Source organism: Astyanax mexicanus, chromosome 1 (assembly GCF_023375975.1).
Source record: "Astyanax mexicanus isolate ESR-SI-001 chromosome 1, AstMex3_surface, whole genome shotgun sequence".
NCBI lineage: Eukaryota > Metazoa > Chordata > Actinopteri > Characiformes > Acestrorhamphidae > Astyanax > Astyanax mexicanus.
Genome location: NC_064408.1, coordinates 64,671,797 through 64,689,875, shown reverse-complemented (window position 1 = coordinate 64,689,875; position 18,079 = coordinate 64,671,797). Strand labels below are relative to the sequence as shown.

General features: G+C 39.6%; 1 protein-coding gene across 5 annotated transcripts in view; it reads right to left on the bottom strand.

The window, feature by feature from the left end:
• lnx1 (ligand of numb-protein X 1) overlaps positions 1-18,079 on the bottom strand; it is an 83,890-nt gene that overhangs the window by 10,097 nt on the left and 55,714 nt on the right. For all 5 annotated transcript variants that reach the window (XM_022664414.2, XM_007257038.4, XM_007257039.4 and 2 more), the window contains 4 exons: positions 17,648-17,856; positions 14,653-15,054; positions 6,172-6,306; positions 2,359-2,536 (listed from right to left, as the gene is read on the bottom strand). In XM_022664414.2, the coding sequence (XP_022520135.2) occupies positions 2,359-2,536; positions 6,172-6,306; positions 14,653-15,054; positions 17,648-17,856 (924 nt within the window). The remainder of the gene's footprint in view (positions 1-2,358; positions 2,537-6,171; positions 6,307-14,652; positions 15,055-17,647; positions 17,857-18,079) is intronic.

Genomic DNA, 18,079 nt, shown 5'->3' with positions numbered 1-18,079 from the left:
GGACCCCGTACTGCCACAAAGCAGCTAATATTATTTAGTTGGTTGGTCAGTGGATCAGTCACAGCAGTGCTGCTGGAGTTTTTAAACACTGCGTCCACTTGCTAACTGCTACACACTCCTACCTAAATGGTCTTCCACTACTACTTCATCAGTGGATGCTTCCCACAGGACGCCGTTAGCTAGATATATCTGATTGGTGGGTAATTCCCAGTCCAGCAGTGACACTGAGGTGTTTAAAACTCCAGCAGCACTGCTGTGTCTGATCTACTCATACCAGCACAACACACACTAACACACTACCAAAATGTCAGTGGCCTGCTATGGTCATGGTGGTCATATGGGTCCTGATCATTGAAGAAATGGATGAAAGGAGGATAATATGTAAAGAATGCTGAAAAACAGATACAAGACTAGATTCTGTAATTATAACTATAAAGAACTATAAAGTGGTCCTATGTGGTCATGGAAGCTGATAAGATGAGTATAAAAGCAATTAATGATAATAGTATTCTATCTGGATTCTGGAAAAAAAAATAAGAGATCACTTAAAAATGATGAGTTTCTTTGATTTTACCTAATTGAAAACCTCTGGAATACAATCAAGATGAAGATCACAAGCCATCAAATCAAGCTGAACTGCTTGAATTTTTGCATCAGGAGTGGCATAAAGTAATCCAAAAGCAGTGTGTAAGACTGGTGGAGGAGATAATGCCAAGATGCATGAAAACTGTGATTAAAAACCAGGATTATTCCACCAAATATTTATTTCTGAACTCTTAAAACTTTATGAATATGAACTTGTTTTCATTGCATTATTTGAGGTCTGAAAGCTCTGCATTTTTTTTATTTCAGCCATTTCTCATTTTCTGCAAATAAATGCTTTAAATGACAATATAACAACAATGTTCATTTTACTCAAACATATATCTATAAATAGCTAAATCAGAGAAACTGATTCAGAAACTAAAGTGGGCTCTAATTTTTTTTCCAGAGCTGTATGCTGTAGATCTACCATCATTCATAGTGGACTAATCTGAACCATTTACACACCAGTGATTTGAACTAATGAACAACACAATCGTGATTTCAGTTCCATGATCGCACACACACAGAGAACACACAGACAGTACATGATGAAATTAGCCTCAATATGCTGCTATTCATGCAAGCAATTGAGAGAGAGCCAGAAAATGAGAGAGGGCAATTTTCTTAATATGTCGGGTGTGAGAGGGGAAGTAAATGTGTGTGTGATATTCTGGTACACTGCTATCAGGAATACATTTGCAGATCTGATGAGTCTAATACATATGCATTAGCAGGTGTGTCTTTGTTAGTGAGCGTATGAGTGTGTGTGTGTGTGTGTGTGTCTAGATTAAAAAAGTGTGTGAGGAAGATCACAGGGTCACCTTGGAGACAGGTGTGTGGCTCTGTTAGAGCTCAGAAGCACACCAGTGCAGAGATCAGTCAAGGTACTGCTTCATAATTTCCCAAAACTTCATTAAAATAAAATGTTATTTTTATGTCTGTTTATACTATGTTATGGGTATTAACCATACTTATACAAAGATATAATCATAATATTATATTTATTTGGGGTAAAACACATAAAATATTTCTTAGTCAACATCCTAAAGCATAATCTAAGTTCAGGGGCTCCACCCACAGAAGCAGTGAATATGACATCTATGCTAAGCTACTAAAGCTAGAATGCTACACTAGATAAAATGTTGAATGTTCAATTCTGGTTATCTATCCACAATTCTGAGTGTATGCTTTTTTATGCAGCTGGTTCTGGCATGAAGCACTGTGAAAGCATTTTTTGCAAAAAAGAGCTTTTAAAAAAAAAAAAACATTGCACTGCACTGCAAATATTTTGGTTGGAGTTTTTTTTCTTCATTTATTTCTTTGATTTAGTTTTAGCTAATTCCTGTCCTCATCCAATCACCTGTGAACTACTACTACTATTACTAACCAGCTGTAAACTGGACAAGTTTAAACGTCCTCTAGCCAGAATTAGCATCATATTTAAAAAATATGATGCACACATTTGACCTATGTTCTTGTTTATGCTAATATTACTTGCCAATTACTGTATATTAACTTAGCACAAACAATAAGAACACTAATCACATTTGGATGACTGATTATTGGGTTAAAGCAGAAAAGGCCTTTAGCGTACAAGTTTGATGTTGACTGAAAAAAAATCACACAGATGTTTTTTTTTTCCCTTAGCTACATGTAACTCAACTATACAAACACTGTAGTTCACTAACTGTACTGTCTATCATTTTACTTAAATATTAACTTGGCAGCAAGGTGATCAGAACATGTTGCTCATATACACACACATATACACACCTTTGCGGATGGATCCCTCCTGGGACACAACGCCGTTGGGGTCGATGTTGGTGATGTAGACGGGGAGGTCCCAGCCACGGCTGTTCATGCCCCCGGCTACAGTCATGCCCAGAGACTCATTAGGCTCCTTTGAGAGGGTGACTGTCTTCTCGTAGCATGCTGGCTTATGGCACGAGTCCTAGTAAACAAAAAACACAACAACATGGATTCAGTCATTTAAAATTTTAATAATTTGCTCACATGATTACTTTTTTAATGCCTGGTATTATAATCAAACCTTAAGTATTTTATGTATGTTAAAGCTGTTTTAAAATGTTTAACATGATGTCAGCCTGGTAGTTGTTCCTTTAGTATTTTATGTATGTATGTATGTAGAATACAATCTTTACAATGACTTCTGAGTTAAAAATGTTTTCCTCTCTCCTGCTAAGTTTTTGTTTTGCATATAAAATGTTTTAGCCCAATAACAAGGATAAAACAAACATAATCTTGATCATTTTTGTTGACTTCAATAGTGCCAATTGTGATTTTCTGTGATCATCCCAACATTTTAGCCTTAAGGTCACGCAAAAACAAATGAAACTTATGCTGTTTTGGTCAAGAGCTGGTTAACCACCTTGGTTTAAAATCATACAGTGTGTTTTTGACTGGATGACCAGATTTTGAACCACCTCAATCACTAAACACCAGCTTGGACTTTGTTGCCTTTTTTCCACAAAAAAAGTGCTGGTGCTGGAACAAGTGCCTGTTCCTGCAAATGTTTTAAGAACAGGCCCATGTTTCCACTGCTTTAAGGATTCACTCACTATATAAGTGAATGTGGGCGTGTTCCACAAACCGGAAACGAAAGTCGGGGGACGTTTTGAAATGTTTTTTTTTTACAAGTTCTAGACCAGCAAGATTGTGGGGCCAGAATAGCACTGACTTTTCTGGCCCTGAACCTGTGATTTTGTGGGGGAAAAGCACAGAGCTGTTTGGGAACTTGGCACCAAAAGCTGACCTTGAGATGAATTAATCAGCAAGGGTGTGACTGGTTCAGCAACATCACCAGACCTAATTTTAATTTTGGAACAGCAGGTGATACTGTAGCTTTAAAAAGTGGGGTTAAATAAACAGGAACAGTCTAAAGATACTAATGTACTTTTCACCTGACAGACATGGGAACCCGTAAACAAGTATTACAGTAGGAATGATGTATTAAATGATGTATTCTATGCCTGGTGAGCTTAGAAGTGGGCATGTTTTTTATTTCTGTCAGCTTGCTGTACTTTAACATATCAAACGCAAACCCAGCTTTTAATTTAGAGGGGAACTACATTATGTAGACAACACAGACATTGAACAGATGTTGCGCTGGTGTCTTTTTTAAATTCAAAGGTGACATATGATCAAAGGGACATATTGTGTGTGTGTGTGTGTGTTTGTGTTTGTGTGTGTCTTTTAGCTTGTAATGGATGAGCTAGCCATTGCAGCTGGGGCCTGTAATAATGCTGACTGCTGCCAAAAACGCAGTCCTGGAGTTCAGCCAAAAGAAACAAACACAGCGGCGAGGTGCTAACTTAATAAAAAAGTGTTATTAAAGTTCAATAAAGAGAAGCTGCTCGTGTTTAGTCTGAGGCTGCGCTAAAGTGAGTCAGACCGGTCCGTACTGTGTCAGGCTTATCACTATTAAAAGCCTGCGTGAGGCTCGCTCCGGGAAACGGAAGAGGGGAAAAGTTCCCACCTCGGTGTGTCAGAGAGAATTAGAGTGTTACAGAGAGGTGAGAGAGAGAGAGAGAGAGAGAGAGCTAAAGGAGAAAGAGGGAGGGACTGGAGGAGAGAAAGAGAGAAATGGCAAATGAAAAGCTGTGAATGTGAGCGTTTTTAGAACAAGGGAAGACGTCCCCTTGGATAATGACTAGCGGAACATCCCATTTAGAAGAGGTGCTGAAAATCCCCTCCGCAATAGCCGGGCTTTCTCCTGCCTATAATAGGCTTGCAGACAGTGTGTGAGTGTGTGTGTGTGTGTTTGTCAGAGTGTGAAAAGTGGAGAATTGTAAAGCTCAATGGAGAAGTACAGTGCTTTGATGTTGGAGTCTTTTGCACAGTAAAGGGAATACTCTGTTAAGCAGTGTTGGCAAGGGAAACGTGTGTGTATGTCTGAGAGCCTGGGGTGTGAGGAGAAAGAGAGATGGGTCAGTGTGTGTGTGTGTGTGTGTGAGTGTTTTTCTATGTAGGACAGTATGAGAGTATGTGGGCATTTGTGCTTGTGTGTGTGTAGGTCAGTGGTCCATGTGATATTTTTACAACACGCTGAGATTCAAGCTTGTCCTTGCTGTGCAGGGAAAGGGCTTTTCACTATTCATTCATTCATATTGTCGCTGTTCAATGAAAGACAGTAACTTTACAGGAGAGAGATAAAACCTTCTTAACTTTCAGTGGAAGTCAATGAATAACGTGGAGGTGTTTGTGGAATTTCCATTGGTCCATTCATCAAGAAATTGTGATAAAGTGTAGGGCACGGTTTGTATGTTCGAATTCTGTATTAAACTAAAAAACAACAAAAACAGAGAAACCTGTTTTTCATAGCACACAGATGATATCATCTTTTTTTGCATTTAATTCCGTAGCACTAGCAATAAATTATAATTGTCTTCTATAACTAATCAAGCTTAATTAGCGACTGTTTTTAGCTAATACACAAGCTTGAGCCTCTTGACTTATCAGGACATGTTACCTTATCATATGAAACAAGTTTGCTTTCATTTATAATATGAGCAGAATCAGTTTAAATGATGTTTTATTGATCAAGAGAATTTGGTCATTTTCCTGAATACCTATATCCTATATGCCTGATCTTAAGGCAGCATGGCACAACCAAGAGTTCCTCAAAATGTTCAAAAAAGTTTTGGGATGTCCTAGCTCAGTTATCTTACTTAATAGATTACTGGCCACTTCAAATGTGTCATCATTGAATTGACTAAGATTTGGATATAAGGGCCGTTTTCACACCAGCACAGACTTGGTTCATTTAGGCAGGTGTAAAAACAGTAATCTCACTTGGGTGCTGACTTAAACAACTATTCAGTGTTACAGCAGCTTTACACTGCACAAATATACTGTATATGCACTAGTCTGGGGCACTTCATATAAATCTTCTTGTTATATTTACCATCTTGCTTCTGTGATAGACAGCTCTGACCAATCAGAGAAGACAATGTGCTCGCATTGTTTGTTTTGGAAGCATTTTGGTGTGTTTAGGTTTGTGCCTGTGTGAAAACAAACCAAACCGAGGGGGAAATAGATCCAAGTAAACGACCCCATCAATTGATTTGGACCAAGGAAATAAACTATAGGTGTTTAAATGCCCCTAAACATGCAGCAAACCGGTTTAAAAAATTAGCTTAGCTCTTAGTGAGTGTAGGATATGTTACTGTTTTGAGTTTGATGGTTTACAAGCATGCCCAACCTGACCAAGCTGGACAAGCATTAAGACTGGTCATCCGGCTTCTCTTAAGCCGGATGACCAGCATCACCAGTTTACTTGACCAGTATGTGGTCAACTAATGTTTAAACTGGTTGGATAGCATGACCAGGAAGATTAGCCTGGATGATCACCATAACTAAGCCCATTGTCCAGTATGACCAACAAGAACAAGCTGGTTGACCTACAATACCAGTGAAACCAAGCTGGTCTACTGTCTGTCCATCCATCCATCCATTCATCCATCCCTCTGTATGTCTGTCTGTCTTGCCCACATTCATGTACAGTATATGCAGAATAAAGTTGTGTATGTATATTTCTATATGTTTATGATTGGCTGTCTGTCTTACCAACAGTGTGTGTTCAATGTCCACTGGTGAGTAGGGTGGGGGTCCTTCCATGTTCCATGGTGCCTCCTGCAAGATGTCTGGTGCGGGCACGTGCGTCTGCCTCGACACAATGAAGTGGACCCTCTCCACGCTCGCCTACGCAACACACACACATGCAACACAGACACATATACACACAGAGACACACACAGTAAGAGACCTTGGGCTGTGTAGCGCCTACACAGAGCCTCCGACAAAAGCACACAGCTCGAGCTTTCTCCTGCATTTCTGCCACATTTCAACAGTATCAACATCCAGTCAGCAGCTGCTTCTACAAGCTCCAGAAACAGAAGTGGGGAACACTGGGGGAAAGATTAATGGCACGATAACTGACACGGAGGGGCAATAGAAAGTGGGCTGAGTCAGCGTGTAGTTGACTGATTACATGAAGCCCTAAAACGAGGTTGCGCTAAAACGGGGAAATATGGGCTAATGTTTGTTTAAGGCTGGGAAACAGCGGGTTAATGCTGCCCTAATGCGGGGAAACATTGAATTAGCATTGGCTCGCTGCTGCGGGAGAGTGTCGGGAAGCTCCCATGAGAGGACGGAGAGGACGCAGAGGACAGCACCCTCAGGAGCTTTATTCCTTCAAATATGTAAACTACAAAACATCTTCTTCATCAGGACAGAGGGAGTTTATCTACATGTGTGTGTGTGTGTGTGCAAAATGTCTCATTACCCTCAGAGACAAGAAAAGAAGCAGAATTAACAGATGCTGCAGTAACTGCCTATGCCCCTCAGCTCAGACTCAAACTGTTATTCATTCCTGTGTGTGTGCCTGTGTGTGTACCAGCACATGTGTGTGTGTGTGTGTGTCTGTGTGTCTGTGTCTGTGTGCTTATACAGCAATAACTGTAAATATGTTTGGAGAATGCATGTAGCATACACAGGGTAAATTATTGTATACTGTATATGTAAAAATGCTACTCAATAATGCTTGTGAAAAAGAAGCAAAATCCTTGTATGTAGCTCATTATGCTATTTTATCTGACTAGTTTATGTCTCTCTCTCTCTTAATTCATGCACAAAATTGACATAATTCCAACTGATATATTAGATGTGTTACATATTAGGCTATACGCATATTATAATGCTTGCCCACAAACATTTTTCCTACCATTAACTGTAAAACAGGACAACTTGTTCAGTTTTTTAAAGGTCAGACAATATAGAGATTAGATTAGCCTGTCCCTATTGGGTTGTTCTCAAGAAACTGGTCTGTGACACAGGCCTACATTGCAAAGTTACAATTCACACGTTGGTTAAACTCTTGTTAACGTTGGTTAAACTCTGGTTAACCTTGGTTAAACTCTGCTTAATGTTGGTTAAACTCTGGTTAACATTAACCTTGGTTGGACCTGGATTTGAGTAGAATTTTTAGGACCACTCTAAGCTCTAAGACAGCTTCACCAACCTGTTTTCCTTTCATTGATCTCAATAATTTATCCTAGGCTTCACGGGGTGATTTATTTTATATATATTTGAGCTTTATTGGACTCTCCTTAACCTGTATCATGAGACTAGAGGATAGACTTTGCACTGTTACAGAAAAGATCAGTTCAGCTCAAGAAGGCCCAGTGGCTTTTCCTACACACTAAGAAAAGTAAGTACAGATTTGTACCTAAAAGAGTTCAAAGTTTGTCACTGGGGTCTGTACCTTGTATTGAGGTACAATAGAGTACCTTTCAGTGAAAGTCTTTTTTTACACCCATGTTTTTTGTACCAGTAAAGATTATAAAGATTATAAACATTATCATCAACTCAATATGACTCAAAAACTTTTCTGGCTTTCAAATTTAAAATGTGCAATTTAAATATATATTGTTTATTAATATAGTGATACAGAATACTGAATGTACCTTTTGGCTGGTACAAATTTGTAATTATTGCTGTTAGGAATGACTTTGTACTTCAGAGGGAACCAATCTGACCCTGTAAAGACCAATATTGTACCATTGAGGGTACAATAATAAAGAGTGTACCTTTGAGTACAAAAAAGTACTCATACCATACCTCTGTTTTTTAGAGTGTAGTGATGTATCTGGACTACACTGATATTGAATTATCTGATCTTAAACCTGGTGTTGCCAAAACAGCCCAGCTAACAATAGAATAGTTAGTAGAATGTTTTCTGAATACTACAGGCCGATATTATAGGAATATGTACGTATTCGTCTAGCTGGGAAAGTTATGAGAGAAATGTTCCAATAACATTGTAATGTAAAAAAAAACACTTTGCTAAATGTTCTTAAAACATTCTCTGTTAGCTGGAATTATGTGGCTAGATGTTCAAGGATGGCATTTTTCCCTACTGATTCACACCATGCTGGTTGACAATGATTATGTCCAAGTTGAGAGATATAACTGAGAGATTTCAGCAGTTCTCCTCTCATCTTAAATACATGCAGTGTTTGACTTGCTTGTCTTTACACTGGCAGACTGGTGGACACAGGGAAGAATTTTAGAAGACAGTAGGAACTACCAATGACTTTGGAAAGATTATTGAGAAAAGAAATCCTCTCAAAAAATTAAAAATATACACCCACATGTGCCATGCCCTGGAGCTCCTTAGAGAGTGTGCCGACTCTTAAATGAATGGGCCTTGTTTGTTATCGTCTTAATTGGACTAATTTAATCATTTACCCGCCAGTGTTTAATCTCTGCTAGAGTGGCCATTTTGGCTCCACAGAGATTCATCCAAGCCAGACAGGAAGCAACAGGCTGACTATCGGCCCTCGGACCAGACCCTCCACAGTGGAACACACACACACACACACACACACACACACACACACATACTCACAAACCCCAAACATTATCAGCAGTATGAACCATGTAATGACCCCAGACCCTCCACTCTCTCTCTCTCTCTCTCTCTCTCTCTCTCTCTCTCATACACACACACACACTAACACAACACAAACACCACACCCTCAGGAAGTGCAATCATATCAACATTATCTGGCACACTGAACCACATCTAACCCCAAGCCTAGTTTACTAATGCACAACAATCAGCTAAACAAACAAAACTCAGTTATTTTAGAGGAAAAACAGCAGTTTTGGAAAAACAGTGCCGCAAATTGGTCGGCAGATTATTTGGAAAAAAACAAAGATAATTTTGAATGTTTGCAGCCATTATGCAAACTAAACAAAACAAAAGGTACAAATCTGAGGTAGCCATCATTCCTCCAAACACAGTTTTACCGGTCTGCTGACCTGAATTCAGACTGAATTAATGTTTCTACTAGTGGGAATTCTCCCACCAATTTTCTACATTTTACATTACCGTATTTTTCGCACTACTTAGCGCACTTAAAATGCTTTAATTTTCCCAAAAATCCTCAGTGAGCCTTTTAATCCGGTGCTCGTTATGTACGAATTTTATTAGTCAGGTTGTAAGGAGCAGTAAAGTCACTCTGCTGAAGTACAGCTTTATACAGGAGTTTTAATTTAGTTCTCCAGCAGTAAGTGCTAGCCATTCCCAGATAGCACTACTGGAGCAGTTTTAGCATTACCTGCTAACCGTGCTAGCCATTTGGCCATTCAGAGGTGAGTGTTATCGGCCTGTAGTCTGCTGCTAACCCCTGGAGCAGCATTAGCATTACCCGCTAACCGTGCTAGCCATTTGGCCGCTCAGCGGTGAGTATTAACCGCGTTAAAACAAGCTATGCGGGACGACCTGCTAGTTGATATCGCCCTGGTTTGCCAGAACACTCAGGGTTTCTCGGTGTAGTGCCGTCAGGGAGCAGTTTAGCAATTAGCCACTAATGCTAATGCTAATGCTTTAGCTTTAGTGGAAATCTGGAAATCTAAGCTTATTGCAAATAAATGGAAGCGCTTTATTCACCCGAATAAACAGTTTTCAGGAGAGAAATCTGTGTAGATTAATATCCAGTGCTGATTTGACTTGTCTGAGTTGTCTAAAATTTAATTTTAGGAATTAAAAAGTTTTGTTTACTTAACTTAGCTTACCTTTACAAGTCTTGCACCCCAGCAGTGACACCCCTGTTCCTAATAAGTGTTGCTTAAAATGCACTTCATAATCTGGTGTGCCTTGTGTATGAAAATAGACCAGAAAGTACATTTTTATTGATTGTGCGCCTTATAATTCGTTGCGCCGTATAGTGCGAAAATAAATATGGTATAGAAATCTGCCTGTTGTCTCTTTGGCTTTGTCTCTCCAAAGTCTCCATTTTTGTTAATTTGTCAGTTTTTGAGATAATATGAATTTTCCTTCTACTGTAAAGATATACAGGTGTACACTGTATTAGGGGTGGGCGATATGGCCCTAAAATAATATCACGATATTTCAGGGAAATATCACGATAACGATATTTTGACGATATAACAAATATTTTATTAATTTCAAGAAAACAGTACTGCAGAAAACAATAATTATGTCTAAGCTTTATTTAGTATAAATGCATTTCACACTTAAATATAAATGTTTTTTGCCTTATATATCACAAACTCTTTCAAAAAAACTGAAGTGCCAAAATTTTTGTGCCTGTTTTTAAATTTTGCCTGCAACAAATTATACTAAAATATTCTTAAGCTTCACAGTTAACAGAAGAACAAATATAAACTAAACTGCCTTCAAAAAAGGCATGATGTGCAAAACATGTAACTTTGAGATTCATGTTCACTGTAACAGGCTTAAGTGCTAACATTTGGCATGTTATGATGAGAGATAAGACTGTATTTTTTATCCTCTGTTTTGCCTTTCCAAGATACTGCTTTTGTATACAGTAAAACAATGGAACATAATGTAACAAAATAAACAGCTTACAAAAATCTGAAGTGCAGAAAATGTACGTTTTTAAACAAAACAATTGAAAAAAATGTGATTCTCAAATATTCAAAAGCTTCAGAGTAAACAGAAAACCAAATACAAATTAGACTGCCTTCAAATAAGTGCTAAACATGCACTTTCATTTCCAAAGTGCTTCACAGTTTGAGATTCTTTGTTAAGAACACAAGCATGTTCACTGTAGTAGGCTTGAGTGCTGACCTTTGGCAGGTTACAATATTGCCTCCTGTGCTAAAAAGCCGTTCAGATGCTGCACTGGTAGCTGGGATGCACAGGTACTTTTTCGCTAAACGACTAACCCGAGGAAAGTTAATTTCGTGCAGCTTCCACCAAGCAAGAGGATCACTTTCGCTGTCTGCTGGGGGACAATGCAAGTAGCTGTTTAGCTCTGTTTCAATTGTTTCTTTCTCAGAGTGTATTCCCTTGTCAGGTACCGCCCTCTTGAAAAAGCTTCCAAGAGTCTTCTTTGGTCTCTTTGCATGGCTTGCTGTGCCTTCTGCTGAATCTACAGCTTGTAGAGGTGTTTCAAAGTCAGAGGTGCCGCTCTGCTCTGACAGAAAAGACTCAATCTCTTGAACTGCTCTGGCTTTCAAAGCCTTGGTCTCTTCTGGGCCCAAATACTGAGTGTGGAAGCGTGGGTCAAGCATAGTTGCCAAACCAATCAGTTCCTCAACCTCAGGGTCGTCATACTTGCTGTTCAGGTAGTTCAGTACTGAGTTTTTTATAGCCTTTGTGAGGTCTGTGTCGTCATCATTCACTCGTAGAATGTCACTGCTAAACAACAGAAGCACAGGTTTCAGACATGAGACAGTGACATAGTCCTCAGCAGACAGTGCATCAGTGAATTCCAGAAGGGGACCAAGGGCCTTGTTCACAGAGTCAAGAACTTCCACATCTTGCCATGTCAGGACAAGGTGCCTTGTTGACCTGTCAGCAGCCAATACCTGGGTGATGGCCTTTTCTTGTTCCAGTAGCCGCTGGATCATCTTCTGCTTGGATCCCCATCTTGTGGGAGTTTCTGTTACAAGTTTGTGTTGAGGTAGGCCCATGTCTTTCTGAACATCTTGAAGTGCTCGCTGCCTCTTCCAACTGTGAGAAAAGGCACTCACAATTTTTTTGCCAACTCCCACAGCTCTATCGACCCTGGGGTCTTTCAGACTTCTCTCTGCAGATTAAAAAATAAAGAGGAAAAAAAATAGACAGTTTTAATAACAAAATGACATTTCAATTTACAAAATTTACTCAAGGACCTCCCTAGTTAAAACAATCTAGTATTTAGTAGTATTTGTTTGTAGATTTTTGACCATTTGTTAAGTAGGTTACGGTGATTTTAATCTCGTATTTCTTATAAAGGTATCTATAATATATTCTCATGAGATTGTAAATGCAATTTAAGATAAACAAACTACTAAACTGAAATGTTTAAAATAGTATAAAATACAATTTGATCCTGTAAAATAATAAAACAAAGTGATTTCACTTATTAGCTGATATGAAGTTGGTTCGCTTCACAGCATAGCTGCTTAACCATTTTAAGCTGAAACTGGAAAATTGGAACAAATGCTAATAAACTATTCTGGAGCTCATGGATAAACACAGGTAAACAGGAAACAATTCAGGAAGTTAACCAGGATAAAATATGTGCTGCAGAGCAATCATTCAACATGTAGTAGTGAAATGAATCAAATGTTTTATCACTTTAAAACAGTATCTAAATGAAAAAAGCAACGCAGTCCTAATATTTCAGTCAATACACTTTAATTGTCCTGTGTATAACACAAGCATGAAAGTTCTAAAATTGATATCCTATATATTAGAGCTGGGCGATTAATGGCCAAAAACGTGATTATTTTACAAAAAAAAAAACGATTTTCGATTTCGTTTTTCCTACTACAATTCAAATTACAGATGACATATATATGCCAGAAATTTTAAACATTTTAACTTTACTGATGTAGTGAATTATCATGTGATCTGTTTGGTGTTCAGACGCTTTGGGGTGAGTGAGGAGTCGACTCACTGAGTGAATCTATTCACAAGTCAATGATCCGTGATTCAAAACATTGTTTACAAGCTCATGCGTTGGTACGCCGCAGGGCCGTGAAGAAACTCGGTGGATTAAACTTCAGAACGCGAGTTTCTGACTGAAATAAAGACTCTAAAGTTAAAATGTGAAAGAAACAGGAGCGTGCATTATTGTTTAACAATATATCTCACCGTACAGCGATGACTGCAGTTTTTAGAAACGGTAGGATTACGAATTCCACACCGCTGAAGTAATATTTCCACTGTTTTTCGCTACACACTGCGTTTGGCGTTGTTGCTTTGTTTAGAAAATATGCGCGCTTGTCTGTGGGAGGCGCCGGTAACCAGCGTAAGGCGGAAAAACCTTTAATAATTAAGTTAAGTTAGCGTTCTCGCATATTTTAGCTTAAAAATGTCTGTATGTAAAGATGAAAAATCGCGATTACCATTTTAAAAATCGCATTAAACATTAAAATCGCCAGAATTACTATAACTTATATCAAGGAATAAACTCAAATAAATTAATAAAGAAACTTACCGATGGCAACGTGGAGACGATGGCCAAAACAAGACAGTCTGGTCCAGTTGTTAAGTTCGATTGCTTTAACTACGTTTGCCCCGCTGTCTGTCGTCACACACACTTGCTTCTCCTCTTTGAGACACCACGACTGAAGAAACTCCCTCAACCCGTTCGCTATATTCTGCCCTGTGTGGTCCTCTGGGAAGTAGCTCGTTTCAAGGCAGGAGGTGCACAGCTTCCATTCGTTGTTGATGTAGTGCACCGTTAGGCTTAGATAAGGCTCTGTGGTCCTGCTTGACCATAGGTCCGTGGTCGAGGCGTAGAAGTCTGCACAAGTCAGCGAGGCAGCTAGCTGATCACGGCATTTTTCATACATGTCCGGGAGTGCCGTCTTGGAAAAATACTGCCTTGTAGGGATGCTATATCTCCGGTCTAACTTTTTAATAAGCTGAGTAAAGCCTTTCTTCTCAACAGTTTGAATTGGCATCATGTCCTTAGCTAAACAAAACGCGATAGCTTCAGTAATTTCTTTCCAGCGTTTGCTCTTTCTGTCATAGGGAGTGTATATTTCCAAAGCTGTGGCGATGTTGTGCTGAGTGAGCGTAGACTGTCTGCTTGGGGTAGCGTTACTCACACTGGCCACTGCAGTCTCTTCGCGGCTTTTTTGGCTTTCCTCGTACTGAACTGGGTGTTTCTGACGGAGGTGGTGGAACAGGTTACTGGTGTTCCCCCCTTTTGATATTATGCGCTTATGACATACCTTACATATTACCGTGGTCTGCTGTGTATCTGATATTTTGTAACCAAACCACTGCCACACTACTGAACTGGCTCCCCTTTTTGGAACGAGCTCTTCCACAGCAGAGCCGCTTTCCGCCATACTTGTTGCAGTGTCCAAACGCCATACGTAACGAACGTATGCCACGTAACTGTATGACGTACTTACGTAAACAACGCAGAATACCGCTAATATCGCGATATTTAATTTTTTATACCGTTTTAAAAATTATACCGGTATTATCGTGAACGATACGATATAGTACACCCCTACACTGTATACTATTTATCGAACTCACTCACTCACCTGTATGAGCAGGGCTGCATGCTCAGGGGCTCCGTATCTCAGGTCATGGCCGTTAATAGCCAGCACGCGGTCATCCACGCGCAGTCGGGCATCCCGGGCCGCCAGGCCTCCCTCCAGCAGGTGGAATATGAAGACGCCGTGCTCGTCAGGCCGCCGCACCAGTTTGATGCCCAGTTGCTCGTCTGGTGCCCCCTTCACCAGAACCACATGCAGGCTGTCATCTCGGATCATGGGGCCGTGTCCAGGGTACAGCTCGCCGGGGCTGGGTGTGTGGTGGTGGTGGTGAGAGCGGTAGCGGTGGCGCTGCTCGCGCAGCACGGTCAGACGCAGCAGAGTGCAGGGCTGCTTTAGGGCGGCTAGGGCGTAGCAGTGAGGGACGTTAGTGATGTCGATACCATTGACCTGAGGGAGAGAGAGAGAGAGATACTTAGCAGATGAGTGATGATCTGGACAAGGACGGAAAGAGTAATAAGGAGAGTGAGGGATAAAAGAGCAAGAGAAGATGAAGATCGAAATTGCCAGATTAATTGTGAGGGTATTTTTTCTTACATATTCATGTTTGCAAACGACCATGAGGACATCATTATTAGAAATATATAATAACATGCTTCTGCCCTAAAACATGAACACATTTAATAATCACATTAGCTGCTAATTACATACTGCCTGTGCTGAATACTGCCTGATCCTAGTGATATGAGCATGTGTAATGAAGTACAGCTGTTTCTAATTATAACGGTTTTCATAAGGGTCTGATGGTAGGGATGGTCGTAATGCCGCCATTCTATAGTCAACATCAACGTCATGTCTATATTAGAAACTCCATGTCTTAGCTGGACTTCTGAACAGCACAAAAGAAAGAGATACTGGTACATAAAATGTTCCATATGTTTTATATCTCATATACTCCCCTCTGTGTACGTTTCCCCCTGGAATGGGTCTGAATCCTCATTCCTCAAATTACAAGAACATTAATGAGCTGAAATTCCAATTTTGCCTCACACTGCTTTGTAAAAAAACTGGCAACCTCCCCAGAATACCAAACAAGCAACCAGCATGATTTGTTAAATGAGGTCAGTTACGTGTCTCAGGCAGTAGAAAAGCACAGTTTGAGTATTTTATATCATGATGAAGTAGTGCCAACCAATGCAATGTCATTCCAGTGTGCAGGAGTGTTAACCTGCTCGTAACCTGCTTTTTATTTTCCACCCTATTAACTAGCGATGCAAATTATCTTTTTTTGTTTGGCCAGAACATGAATCACACAAAATTAAACATGTGGCAAAATGCTGAAGCCTGAATACTGAACATTAACCTTTTCAGATCTTATTTATCTCCAGTGATGGGAAAAAAATGTATGAATGCTGTTTTCTGTCTGTAATGCACTGAAAAAAAGACTCTAATATTCTACCATAAAATCTATATAAGCATATATATATATATTTACTAACTGGGAGCATGTGTTTAATATTTTATATTTTATATTAACATTTTTATTTCATAAACCATTCCTAAAGAGCAAACACATGTTAAAAAGATTTTTTAAATTTTGTTCTAATTAATGTGTTAATGTGTTCTAAAAATCACATTAATTAAATTAGTAAAATTTAGATGTTACTTTCCCTCAATGGCTCTAGTACTACTGTTTTTTCCAGTATTTTGCTCTGAGCTGGGCCAAGTTACTTTAAACTTGTTCTTTGGCTGGTTCATGGTCTGTTCTGTAGGACAACAGCTCTCAAATAGTGTTATGTACAACAAAATATTTAAAATAAAGAAAATACATGATGTCCATTGTAATGAATGCAGGATCTGAAAGGGTTAACTGTGGTTATATACAGGTTTTCATTTTTTACCATTCTTTACAAAGAGCACCTCCGTCCATTGCTAGTTATGTTTTGATCGTGTTATCAAAAAACTTTATAATTCTGTATAAATTATTCATGCTTTTAATTTATTTGACCGAACACAGAAAGTGCCATTTTTGCCATTTTCAGAATAATTTTAGGTTCCCAAATATTTGGATCATCCATTATTATTATTAAAACGCTCATAATTCAGAGGATCCAGTGAATCCAGTCTAGTGTCATTCCCTTCTGTAACAGAGATACAGAAGATTCTAATATGGTAATATGTGCATTAGAGCTGCACGATATTGGAAGTGTTACATTGCAAATGTTCTTTTTTCAACGATATATATCACAATATTAAACGATGCAGGGCCCACAACGCCACCAGCCGTCTTGCGTCCGGACTGATTAAGAGCTGAGTCGGCGCTGAGCTCTCAAAACCCGAGAAAATCAGCAAAACAACAGTAATCGGCCCTTTAATCAGGCGTTTAAATGGCTTTTTAAAATAAGAGCGTTTTTTCAGGGATTAAACGCGTGAATTCAGCTGTAACTGGAAATATCTGCACAAAACTGTGCTAAACTGAGGTGCACAGCTTTCGACACGTGTGCATGTGCCCAACCATTTGGATGGAGGCCATGCGGTTACCTTGTGTTTACTCCTGTCCTGCGCGTCCTGTGATGCGACTATTGCGAATGAGCACATCGCAATGATGATGCTTAAACAATATATATTGTGTAGCCCTAATGGGCATAATGTTGACTATTTAATGTGTATTCAATAACACCAGTAATCTGTTCACATAGCTCTGACAAATTCCAGTCAGTGTTTTATATATTTAAAGCCCAGTAATGCAAAGGTAGCCGAAGAGAAACATGTTCATCAAACAGAATCAGTTATTAAAACAGATACACGGGTTTAGGAAAATAAATCGGCAATGGACTGAAGAGAAGACATAAACACAAATCAACACAAGAGCTTCCCTCACACGCCAACCCCCAGCACTCTCTCAGCCAAACAGATGGCAAAGCACATGACGCCATATGCATTCCAAGCTAGTATTCACACCTACTGTACAGTGATGTAATTTCAGACCTCCTTCTACCACTTTCTCTCTCTCTCTCTCTCTCCCACACACACACACACACACCTTGAGGATCATGTCTCCAGGCAGCAATCTTCCATCCCGGGCGATAACCCCCTCTCTGTAGATATCTTGGATGAGGATGCGCACGAGTGGTGTTTCATTACCCCCGACGATGCTGATAGCTAGTGGCTCACAGGGGTCAGCCCGCGTGATCTTAACAGTGGTGACCTCACCATCTGGGATGAGGTGGTGCAGCTGAGGCAAAGCAAACACTGTAGATGCAGAGACAAAATACAGAAAGAGAGAGAGAGAGAGAGAGAGAGAGAGAGTTACTTACAACAAAAAAAAAATCTCACACATCAGTGCAAGAAGCATTTCCAGGCAATAGAGAAAGACTCTCAGAAAGAACTGAAAGAGCAGCTGGAGAGCCATTAAAAGTGGAAAGAAAGGAGGATGAAAATAAGACATAACAGTGGAGAGACGGAGGAATAAACG